General features: G+C 33.3%; 1 protein-coding gene across 3 annotated transcripts; it reads left to right on the top strand.

Annotated features, from left to right (window-relative positions):
- The first annotated feature begins 565 nt into the window (after positions 1-565).
- On the top strand, positions 566-4,698 carry LOC112732305 (heparanase-like protein 3). Of its 3 annotated transcripts, XM_025780974.3 has the most exons (9): positions 566-935; positions 1,817-1,853; positions 1,989-2,172; positions 2,300-2,445; positions 2,635-2,865; positions 2,941-3,130; positions 3,213-3,338; positions 3,810-3,909; positions 4,091-4,698. In XM_025780974.3, exons 1-9 carry the CDS (start codon positions 705-707, stop codon positions 4,448-4,450), a joined length of 1,605 nt encoding a protein of 534 aa, XP_025636759.1. In that variant the 5' UTR covers positions 566-704; the 3' UTR covers positions 4,451-4,698. The 3 variants fall into 3 exon arrangements, with proteins under 3 accessions (XP_025636759.1, XP_025636760.1, XP_025636761.1); XM_025780975.3 differs by lacking the exon at positions 3,213-3,338 and having other exon boundaries at positions 584-935; XM_025780976.3 differs by lacking the exon at positions 1,989-2,172 and having other exon boundaries at positions 666-935.
- The last annotated feature ends 8,088 nt before the right edge of the window (positions 4,699-12,786 follow it).

Here is a 12,786-nt window from a genome sequence, read left to right as displayed (position 1 = left end):
TTTTAATAGATAGAACATACTTATATTTTTATATTTATATATTTTATATTTATTTATTTAAAAATAAAAGATCACTTTATCATTTAAAGTATTATATATTAAAAATATTTATTATAATTTATCAATATTCTTCTTTTATATTTCATTTAATAAAATTTAATAATTAAAAAAATGACATATCCAACATGTATAAAATTATTGTGGTCATTTTAGATAAATTCTTTAAATATATAAATCATTTTAATATAACTATATTATGGTAATTATGATATTTCAAAATATATTATTAAAATTAAAATAATATTTTTTAAAAAATGCATGTTACTAAAAAAATATTATCAAAATATTAAAAAAATTGACTTTAATTTTAACATATATATATATATAACATCATTATCTAATTCAATACGCACACTTAGCATCGAAGGTTAGATTAGTTGCCTTACAAATAACAAAAACACATTAAGCACTTTTATATACAAACGCCAAAATCCTTGTGTTGCCAACCTGCCACGTAAAGACAATTATTATTATTATTACCCTTCCAGCAAGCATTTGTAAAAGCAAACCTTTCATTAAATTTTTACCAAAAGCACATTTAACATTTAACCTTTGTTTGTCTGTCTGTCTGTCTCTATTATACTACTATTACTATATAAGCTTGTGACTCTTATGCAGTGAAGCCGGCCTCAGCCACAACCACCATGGGTTCTTGGATTGTTCAGCTTCTTATGCTATTGTGCTTATTGAGCTTTGTGAACTCACAGGTTGAAACTGGTGGGGATGCACATTTAAAAGGGATTGTTGCCATTAATGCGAAATCGGTAATTGGAACCATTGATGATGATTTTGTGTGTGCAACTCTTGATTGGTGGCCCCCTCAGAAATGTGACTATGGTAGATGCAGTTGGGGCCTTGCATCTCTTCTCAATCTGGTAATACTTTTCCATATTTTTGTTTTTCTGAATCTGCACAGCTTGTGGCATTCACTGGTCCAAAGTGCAAAAACCATTAACCTATCTAACAAAACAACTAAAAATGTTTCTATTTTTAATTTTTATCCCCCTTATGTTCTGATAAAATTGTCTGTTTATTTTTATTTATTTATTTATTTTTACTTTTTTATTTTTTGTAAGTTACTGGAATGACATTTGAATCAAGAATGCGTGTGTTTGAGATCTCTTTGCTCAGCTGCAACATAATTTTCGTGAAAACAACTTTATATGTTTTACTTCTATTTTGTTTTGTTTTTTTTTTATTTTATTTTTAAGGACGTCATCATCTACTCACCGTTTGAATAGACAATTTAGACACGTTCATATACGATGTTTGCTATGGGGTCTAAAAGGCATTGCTTAATTGTTAAAATAGGTTAAATAATTAATTTTAAATTTAAAATAAAAATTAAAAAAAAATAAATATTTTAAAATTATTATAAAAAATAATTTGATAAAAGTTAGAGGTCAAATAAAAGGCACAATTTTGGTCTTCATAATTTCTCACCATAGTAATAAGGTGATAATAATTAACATTTTTTTTTCTTTTTACTTAAATCTTCATAGGTCATTTTTCTCAAAATAGGACTTTTAATCTTTTATTTTCTAATTATATTCTGACGTTTCCGTTCTCAGCAAGGTTTAACAAAATTAACTTCTCGGTTCAGTTTTCAGTGTGTCATATTTATTGTTTCTATGATTAAGCAATTGATTGTTTCAATAATTCGATCAACTTTCTTTCATATCCTTTTCAAATTAAATACACGTACATTTTGGGAACATACATAGAATTTAAATCTTGTAATTTTAATCTCTTGCAGGACCTCAACAATCAGCTCCTCTTAAATGCAGTGAAAGGTAAGAGTAGAATTCTTTTCAAAAAAATAAAATAAAATAATAAATGACAGCAGTTTACTGTTATTTATTCACTTGTTACAATTGCTTAGAGAACTTATCAAGGTATCATTGCCTATGGCTCCTAATGTTACACAGAGTTTTCGCCGTTGAAACTTAGATTGGGTGGCAGTTTGCAAGATAAGGTCATATATGGGACTGAAGATTATAACAAACCTTGTACTCCTTTTGTTAAAAATGAGTCCGAGATGTTTGGTTTCACTGAAGGGTGCCTCCCAATGGCTAGATGGGATGAGCTTAATATCTTTTTCAAAAAAGCAGGGTAGATTCGGAACTTGCCCTGTGTCTGTCTTATGAAACTTAACACATAGGTTACCCTTTCGGCATGGAATTTTGAATTTGTTCTAAATCAGTTAAATGTACTACTTATTTTACATGGTTTATTTCAGGGCTAAGATTGTCTTTGGATTAAATGCTCTTAATGGGAAAACGATAAAATCTGGTAAAGCAGTTGGACCTTGGAACTACACCAATGCCGAATCCTTTATTCATTACACCGTTGGAAGGAATTACATAATTCATGGATGGGAGCTTGGTAAGTAACTAAGTATATGCTGCTGTTGTTGGAAATTGGCAACCATTTTGTAGTAAATATTGTTGTTGATATATCAATTTCGTCTTCTTCAATAGTATTTGCCAGAGGAAGAAACATAGGAGAAAGACATTGTGATCAAAATCCAGCTTGCATGAATGCATATGTTTTACAATTCTATTTCAATTGTAGGCAATGAATTGAGTGGGAGTGGAGTTGGAACGAAAATTGATGCTGGGCAATATGCTTCTGATTTAGTTTCTCTACGAAACATAGTAGATAATGCATATAATGATGCCAAGCCTGAGCCACTAGTGATCGCTCCTGGAGGTTTCTTTGATGCAACTTGGTTCAAAGAATTTATAAGCAAAGTGGGAAAATCCTTGGATGTGGTTACCCACCACATCTATAACCTTGGACCAGGTACATTTTGCACACAGGCGAATTTCAAGTTGTTCTTCATTATGTTATATGAAAGCTCATTTAGCTTGTATGCAGGTGTTGACGAGCACCTTGTGGAGAAAATTCTCAATCCTTCCTTTCTTGATGGAGAAGCAAGCACATTCAAAGCCCTCCAAAATTTAATTCAAAGTTCAGGAACCTCAGCAACAGCATGGGTTGGTGAGTCCGGAGGGGCTTACAACAGTGGCCATCATCTTGTGTCAGATGCATTTGTCTACAGCTTTTGGTTAGTGATAACTCTCACAGCTTATTTACTGTTAGATGATCCTTTGATGTAACATTGCTTAACATTTTCATGTCACAAATAGGTATTTGGATCAGCTTGGCATGTCAGCTACTTATGATACTAAAACATATTGCAGACAGAGTTTGATAGGAGGAAATTATGGTTTACTCAATACTACAAATTTCCAGCCAAATCCAGACTACTATAGGTAGAAGATATTAATGTGGAGGGAAAAAAATAAGTCGTCCTACGTCGAAGAATGTGCAGCAAAATTTTTTAGGATTGAACAATGTAACTATGGAAATTCCCCTATGGACTTATATGGTTCGGCCAGCATATGACCATATGTGTTACATGTATTCACTCTTCCACGTACACAAGTCAACTAACTCTCCTCCACATTAGATGGGGTGTGGGACCTAATCAACTAGGTCCCACCAACCCAATCAAATAGTCAAGAGGAGCGAGTTAGTATAGTGTACAAGAAAAGTCGAGTATAAAAGTATTATTTTTTAGTTTATATACTTGAACTGATATGAACTTAGATTTGTTCATTAATTACTTGATGTATGGTTTGTTGGCTGCCTTGGAAAAAGGACCGCATCTACAATCCAACAACATAAAGGACTGCATTGTAAGTTATAACATTTACATGATAAGGTGTTTTTTTTCTCTGCAGTGCTCTTCTTTGGCACCGACTCATGGGAAGACATGTACTGTCAGCTACTTTCTCTGGAACAAACAAAATAAGAGCATATGCCCACTGTGCAAAGCAATCCGTGAGTCTAATTTCGTGTCATAATTACAGTAATTATCAAGTTGTTACATTTTACTTTCTCTATTCACTTTTATGTGTCATTTTTCAGGCTTATTTAACAAATTGTAACTAAATTCTTCCAAAAATGACACTTAACAGATGTAGTATCAGTAAAAATATTATTTACTACTCTGATGTTTCAGGGAGGGATTACAGTACTGTTGATCAACCTGGACAACAGCACAACCGTTGTGGCCGAAGTGTCGTTGAGTAACGCCAATATTTTTAGGCACAGAAAGATGTCTATTAATTCAGAACTTATGGCAATACCTCTGCAAAGTGCGAATGAAAAATCAAGAGAAGAATACCATCTAACTCCACAGGATAGGAACATACATAGCCAAGTCATGGTTCTAAATGGGAAGACTCTAACGGTAAACACGGATAATGAGATTCCCACTTTGGAGCCTCTGTATGTGAACCCATCAGAGCCTATAACGGTTGCCCCTTTCTCTATTGTTTTTGCTCATATACCTGATGCCAATATCGCATCTTGCAGCTAGTTAGATGGCACTGAAAAAGATAAAGAAAAGGTGCAAAATTGTTTCAACAGTTGATTTAGTAAATGACTTGGGAGTTGGGAGCTATATTGTTTTTCAATTTCTTGGTGAAAAATAAAGGCCAATTTTTTAACGTTCAGCACAAGGTTTTTTATGTTATTGTTTACTGAGGCACCAAGTTCATTTGTTCATTATTGTGATGACAATTTGAATACTGAATCATTGAAGAAGAAAAAACCAACTTGTATAAATTTAATGTCATAGTAGTAGTAGTATGTGCATTTATCCATTACATTGTGGTATTTTGCGAAATATTTTTCTAAGTGAATTCTAATTAGAATTTAGAACTGACGAAATATCCGTTAGAAGCTAGAAAACCTGAATGCCAAGTATCGAAGTTGAGAGTCATATTTCATCTTAGAGTTTGAGGCTAGTTCCTTAGATCTTATTATTTTTGTATAATTTTGATGTACTAATAGTATAAAATATTACACAGTCATACAATTACATTAGTCTTTAATCATTCATGAAGTCAATGAAAGAATTATTTTTAATAACGTAAAGTTACATAATTAAATATGTGTAAAACTGTGTTACACTAACAATACATTAAAATTAAATTCATATTTATATCCCCTCAAAACTTATAGACCTAGGGTGTAGATGCTTAGATTAATTTATGTAGTAAGCATTTTTTTTTTTTTAAGGAAAGGATGAGAACTGCTTGCAGTTCGTAATAAATTATCCATATTAGGAAAAGGCCCAAGTTTCCTTAAAGGTTTAGGGTTTAAGAAAAGGTCCAATGTTTTGTCATTTTAATTTTCTATTTTGGCCACAAACCATACCGATTTAATTAAACTGTTTAAGCAAAATCATGCATAATCATGCTAGACAATCACCCATATACAAAATTTACATAACCTAACGCATAGTGAAAGAGACACCATTCACGGAGAATACTAGTTCCATGCTTAAAGCCTTTTTACACATGAACCTACAAAATTAAAAAGCCGTTTCAAATCAACAAGGTCAAATTGAAATGGAAATGCAATAATTATTCACCTGTACTCACTATCAGGAGAGACAAGAGTGTATACTTTTGCAATAATATTTATCAAGATAACAGTATAATACTATAACTTTTTATTAATGAAGATTAATCAGCTAAATTATATTGCAATAAGTAACAACTTCCAAGTTGCAAGTGATGCACAGTACCAACCAAATTGGTTACCATGGCCATACAAACACTAGAACAAATAGAATTAGGAAATACATTTTGTCATTTACATAATCAAGGTGTGATTGAAAAGCTTCCCCAATGTAACCAGCTTATTATGTCATTTTTCTTCCTGTCTTGAAAGATTAAAAATAGATATGCTTGTCTTTTAGGAAAATATGTGCAGTGTTACCACCTTTGACAAATTGTAACAAGCACAGAAATTTTCTGTCGCAATTACCAATATAAGGACAAGTGCAAGGTTTGACTAGTCAAAAAGAAGAAATGATGCTTATATATAACAAATCAAAAGCATTTCACTGATAGCATGAACTTTTATTTTTGTATATTAGATTATAAGTGGTTAAATTTTTAAAGATGATCTAAACTATATACTATACGTTGTTATGAGTGTTTACAAAATGTCAGTGATATTTTGTCTTTTGATAATTAAAAAAATATATTTTTTTTTACAAAACATCATTGACGTTTTGTAGGGTTAAGTACTTTTTTCGTCTTTAAGGTCTTTAATCAAAATAAAAATCATCCTCGACTTTCTTTTATTAAAATCATCTTCAACATTACAAAACGTTATAAAATCGTCCTTTTGTCTATAAATGATATTTTTCGAACGATTTTACCCTTAAACAAAAATAAAAAACCCTTCTCCTCACCACTAACTCTCAATCCCCTTCATCATCATCATTGTGAGGAACCAGATGGGCCTACTTGCAAAGAAGATAAATGGTTCAATTACATCAAACCCCCATTATTCATCATTTGATAACTACCATAATAATCTCCCACTTGATGATGGTGATGATAAATACTTGTAGAAGAAGAGAACAAGAACTAGAAAGAAATAACAATCTATGGCTCCCAAAATGAGAAGCCTCTAGAGTAGAGTTGTTGTTGTTGTTGAAAAACAAACTCTGAAAAGAATTAGTAGTAGTAGTCTCTATTGAAAAAGTCTCTGAGTAATGTAACCGTCTCCAAATTCTTGATTCTCATGATCAGCATTGTTTGATTTGAAGATCCACTTGACTTTATTATTATTATTATTATTATTATTATTATTATTATTATTATTATTATCGAAAGGTATGGTGGTCATCAAGTCCTTTCCTTTGAGAAATCTAGAAGAAGAAGAGGAGGAAGTGGAAGAGTCCAATTTCCAAAATCTTGGTTTTGTGATGGTTACCATCTAGAAAGAGGAAGGGTCATGGAGAAGATGAGGGAATAGGATTTGTGACGGTTGGAAGCAGGGTTGAGGGAAGTGAAGAGGGGGAAGCTTATCGATATCAAGTTTTGTAGCATCAAGAAGCCAATCGATGACTTTGCTTGGTTGAGAGAGTCCCAACTTTCTTGCAAGTCGTACAATTGAATGGCGGTAGGGACTGAGAGCCTGATCCGACGGCCACGAAGTCCTCTTATGCTGCAAACCTTGTTGTCCCTGTCTTTTCCCCCAAATGATGAGGGAGAGTAGGAGTCTGAAAGAGAGAAAGAAAGAGGTTCGGTGATGATGATGATGAAGGGGGTTGGGTTAGCGGTGAGGGGAAGGGTTTTTTATTTTTGTTTCAAGGCAAAATTGTCTGAAAAATATTGTTTATGGACAAAAGGATGACTTTATAATATTTTGTAACGTTGAGAATGATTTTAATAAGAAAAAAAAGATCGAAGACGATTTTGATTTTGACCCAAGACTTTAGAGACGAAAAAAGTACTTAACCCCATTTTATACTACCATCATAACAATGTAAAAGATCAAAATGATCAAATATTATAATTTCACACTGAAATTATCCATATCTAAAAATTTTAATCCATATAGCATCAGTTAACTGCCAATGTATTTTATTTGACAAGTGAGTTGAATTAATAAAATGGATACTCAACCAAGGATGCATAATCGAAAAAAACCAATGAAAGGAACAACCCAACTTAAATGTAATAAATCTTATTTCTATCACCTAAAGTTTCTATAAATTTCATTTGACCCAGGAATGAGGTTGTTTGTTTAATCTTTAATGTAACATTTCTTGTTTTTGAAAATTTTGTTATGAATTAAATTGTAATTTATTTTATTAATTTAGTTTGTTTATTATTAGAAACTATTTTAATAAAAATAATTGAATTGAATATAAGGTAAATTGATTTTTAAATTAATTGAGATTTTTATCTAATTTTATTATAATTGAATATTTTGCATAATTTTAGTAATTGAAAAATAAGAAAGAATTATACAGTTTAATTTAAGTAATATCTATTATGAATAAGTTATGACTTATTATTAATTTAAACTATTTATTTTTATAAATTAATCTATTAAGAGTAATTAAATTAGTTTTATGAATATTTATAGTTAAATTATTAGTATTTTTGGGTAATATTCTATAATTGGTTATTGTATATACTTTGGAATTAAAATTCAATAATGAAAGAACTAAATATAATTTAATTCAAGTGATTTCTATTATAAATAAACTATAGTTTATTTTATTAATTTGAACTCTTAAAGATTAATTTATTAGGAATAATTAAATTAATTTTTATAAATACTTCAAGTTTATGTCAATTAATATTTATATACAATTTTTATTATAATTAGTTATTTTATAAATTAAAATTAAAGTTCTAGTGATGAAAAATAATAAAAATTTATGTGATTTAATTTGGATAATTGATATTTTGAATTTAAACTATACCTTATTTCTATTATGTGATTCTTGGTCGCTGCCATCGTTCATGGTGAGTTGGTTATGCCCTAGCTACCAGAACCGCTGTAACAATCTTGTATTTGCTTATGATGTTCTTGGCTCTATTACGTTTGCTGGAATTGTCACAGCTGAAGCTTGTCACTGCAGAAGACAAGCTGCTACACCATCCTCTTCGTTCTGACACAAAACCTCTCATAAGTTGTAACACTCTCACTATCAGAATGTCACGCTTCCGGCTGCGTCACTTTAATAGCTCGGATATTACAACGACTCTAAATATATTTAATATTAGGATAGGAGCCTGGCTAAAACTTAAAATCACATAACCCTTTAAAAGACTTTTATTTTGAGTAAACTACCATTTGTACCCACGAAAGTTGAAAACGCTGACATATCTACCCATAGAAAAAAGAAATTACTATTTGTACCCATGAAAAATGATTTTTACAAGCAAAATTTTTTAAACCCTAAAAAATTATCTAAAAACCCCAAAATACCCTTATCTTCACCACCACACCACCTCCTTCACCCAAACCCCTTTCTAACCCTAACCCTCTTCACCCAGCCACCACCCCTCTTTTCCTTTCTAACACACTCTCACCATTACTTTCCACTCAATCTCCACCGCTGCTCCAATGGCTCCTTGCCACACCCTCCTCTCTTTCATCCTCACAGTCACAGCAACACTTGCTGCCGCTTCCTCGGAGAAGAAGAGCACCTTCATGGTGCAATACACCATGAAGTCAAGTCCTCCATCTTCCCAACCCACAAGCATTGGTACACTCCCCACTAACCACTCCATCATCCTCATCTACTCATCACCTTACCACCACCACCACCACCACCACTAACCCCAAATTGCCTCTGTTTCCGTTCTTGCAACCTCCAGTGTCAGTGTCAGTGACCACCCCTCCTTCTCTCCTTCCCTGTCTCGCTCTTGCCAAACAGAGGACCTTCGCACCCACCCCGCCCCTGCTTTGCCGCCGCTAGCAACCCTAGAGTCGCAATGCCCCTTCTCCTCTTTTCACCGCCGACCACCCTCACCTACCGGGGCTACCTTCTCCTCATCACCGAACCAGTGCCCCTGACGGGCCACCGCGCCAGCCACCACCACCGCGGTCCCCTTTGCAAACCAAATTCGCGGTGAGCTCTCTCTCTCTCTCTCTCTCTTTTTGTCTCTTTCACCATTTTTCTTTTCTCCCATAAAAAGTGAATCCAAATACATGAGGCTTCTGTGTTTGATTGTTCGGATTTGATCCTCTCTCCTCACTCTCTTCTCACCTTGGATCTGTATTTTTTTCGCCTTATTTCTATTAGCTTTCTCCATGACACCCTTTCCAATGTTTTGTTCCCTCAAACAGCTTCAGATTCAGCTGAAACCAAGATCCAATTTTGACTCTCACCCATCGTCATCCATTTCAAATTCCTCTCTGGGGTGATTTTGATTCCTCCAAAGGTGAAGATTATGGTGATGAAGGAGTGACAATGAGGTGGTTTGTGGCAGAGGTAGTTTGTGGCAGAGAAATGGAGGTTAGATCGGAGAGTGTTCATGTGATGCGAAGAGAGATGGGGATGATGGTAGCAGTGGTAATGATAAGGGTATTTTGGGGTTTTTAGATAATTTTTTAGGGTTTGGATAATTTTGCTTGTAAAAATCATTTTTCATGGATACAAATGGTAATTTCCTTTTTCTATGGGTAGATATGTCAGCGTTTTCAACTTTCGTGGGTACAAATGGTAGTTTACTCTAGTTGAAAACATAAATACATACTCACAAACCATATACAACACTTAACGAGAATATATATAATATTGACTTACAAGCATTACATAATACAAATCCTATCCCTTTTACAAAATGTGTAAAGATAAAGGCGAGGGAAAACATAATGTCTAAAACAATACAATACATCATATAAACAAAAATGAAATAAATTCTTCGTGACTTCTTCACTCATATCCTGAAAAGGAAACACCTGTATGGGAGTGAGAACATCGTCCTCCTAGCCCCATTGAAGCAAGGAATATTAGGTAGTTTGATTCTCGAGCCCTTTTAGAATGCCTGTAATCCAGTGCCAGAAGAGTTCCAGTAGCTAGGGAAGTAGGCTAGGCTCTAAGGTTGTCGAGGTTCTGGGGCAAGCTCTTTAGCCCTCCTATCCGAGCAGTTAGTTTTGAAAGCCATCTATACAGGTGTATAACAGTAATAGCAGTTAGACCATTAATAGCCTAGGACTAATAGCAGTTCTATCGGACCGTCGCTGGTTCTCACTATAGGGTTACATAATTGCTATAATAAGATACGTAAAATAAAACTATTTTCAGAGTACAGTGATCGTTGTTTGCCATATGTATCATTTTCCAAAACCAAAGGTTTACATTTAAAAATCCAAAATCTTTTTTAAAAGAGAAATCCATTTATTTTTCAAAATCCAAAACCTTTTATATCAAATATGAAAAGTTTTCCTAGACAGTATGAATGACCAAGCTGTTCCAAGTATAGGTTCAATTTGTCTATACTGAACTAGTTTGATTTTCATACTTTACTAAACCAAAAGCTCAAAGCAATCACGGCCTCGAACCCAACACATAATCAATCACGGCCTCAGGCCCAAACAACTCAATTAACATCCAATTCACCATAATACAACTAATTTCAGTTACACACACAAATAGAGAGGTTCAAACACAAACAAAGCAGTTACATCAAGTATAGCAATTAGCAGTTAAACATAATTATTCACATAGGCAAACCAATTACAATATGCACACCCAAACAATGTCACATAGATGCATATGACGAATGTCTATCCTATTGGCTCGTGATATCACTTGTCGGTTCAAAATGTGAACCCGACACATCCCCGGGATGTTGCCTTTCTGCCATGACCAAGGATATAGTGCCCTACTCTCTCTTTCTTTATCTTGCGCCTCGCGAGTTATAGTGCCCGGCACACTCTTTCGGGTTATAGTGCCTGAGTTCACTCTGGCGGTAGAAAAGTTATGTGAGCGGGAGACTGCCTCGGCCCCTACGCTGGCATTGCTACCTCGACAAGCGGGAGACTGCCACAACCCTTGCCAAAGGCGCATAGCGACTTTCCAAATCAATGCATGTCACGTGAGCGGGAGACTGCCAGAACCCTCACATCCGAACGTAGGCAGAAAACTACCATAGCCCCTACGACAGTGAACAATGCATTTCACAACCACATACTCAAACTCATCATCAGTTTCCAATTTCTCAAATAAATTTTCTTTAAAATCAAAACCCATACTTTTTGGTAACAATCTCCGAAAACGTACCAACTTCAAAGTCATTCCAAATTTGAAATCTCTTTAAAAAGACTCAAAAATCATTCACTCTTAGAAATCAATCATGTAACCATTTTAAATCAGGGGTTATAAATTAACCATCACGGTAAAGTCTCAAGATTTTAAGGGTTCACCCACCAAATTTCAATTTCTTAAATTCATTACAGATTCGTAAAAATCATTGCTTCCTATATAAAATTGACCAAATAAGGTTCCTAAATCAAATCAAAACCAAAGTTAATCTCAGTTTCATCCTAAAAACCAATTCTTTAACTTTTTCGAAAACGTCATTTACAAAATTATTCTGTCAAAGTCCAATTTCTTTTAAAATCACTAAAATCTCCTCTGAACGAAATCCTTAAGTCCCACTAAAAACATAAGCTCTTTTTATATTTATAATCGATATTAGAACATAATACATTTCTTTAGTGATTTAAAATCATAAAGTAATTCTTTTCTAAATAAATCAAACTCAAGACATATAGTTTTCTTAAATAAATTAAACTCGAAAACATAACTATTTTTTAAATAAATCAAATAATACAACTTTTCAAACCCAAACATTTCTAAATAATCTTTCAAACAAAGTCTCAGATTCTTATAGAAATTTTGGTAGCAATTCCACTAAAACTTGGACTTTGCCACCCTTTTTGGGTCCCAACCAAACCATTCTGCAACCCTTTTCAACAGGTCCAAAACCAAAATCAGTTCAAAAGCAAGCTAAATCCAACCATTCATATCATTTTCATATCTCAAGGAAACCGATAAAAAATTAAATCATTATCAACTGAACAAACTCATTTCCAAAACTTCAATAAAATAATTCAGCAACAGTGTATTTATCAAAACTAAACAATAATCCAATCAAACATATAATCATATTCATCCAAAACAGTCAGACAATACATAAGACTTATACAATCACCAAAAAGTGTATTTCTCACCTCGATATCCATTTATAACAATTCCAAATTATAAAATTGAGTTTTTAGAAAAAGCCCCTACCTCGACAAATCGAAACTATAACCCAAACGCATCAACGAAACCTTTTCTCTCAACCCGAAATCAACTGCAGCCGCAACATCAATAATGTA

This window comes from Arachis hypogaea, chromosome 13, assembly GCF_003086295.3.
Source record: "Arachis hypogaea cultivar Tifrunner chromosome 13, arahy.Tifrunner.gnm2.J5K5, whole genome shotgun sequence".
NCBI classification, from domain to species: Eukaryota; Viridiplantae; Streptophyta; class Magnoliopsida; order Fabales; family Fabaceae; genus Arachis; species Arachis hypogaea.
The sequence above is the reverse complement of the archived record's forward strand: the minus strand, read 5'-3'. Positions and strand labels throughout refer to the sequence as shown.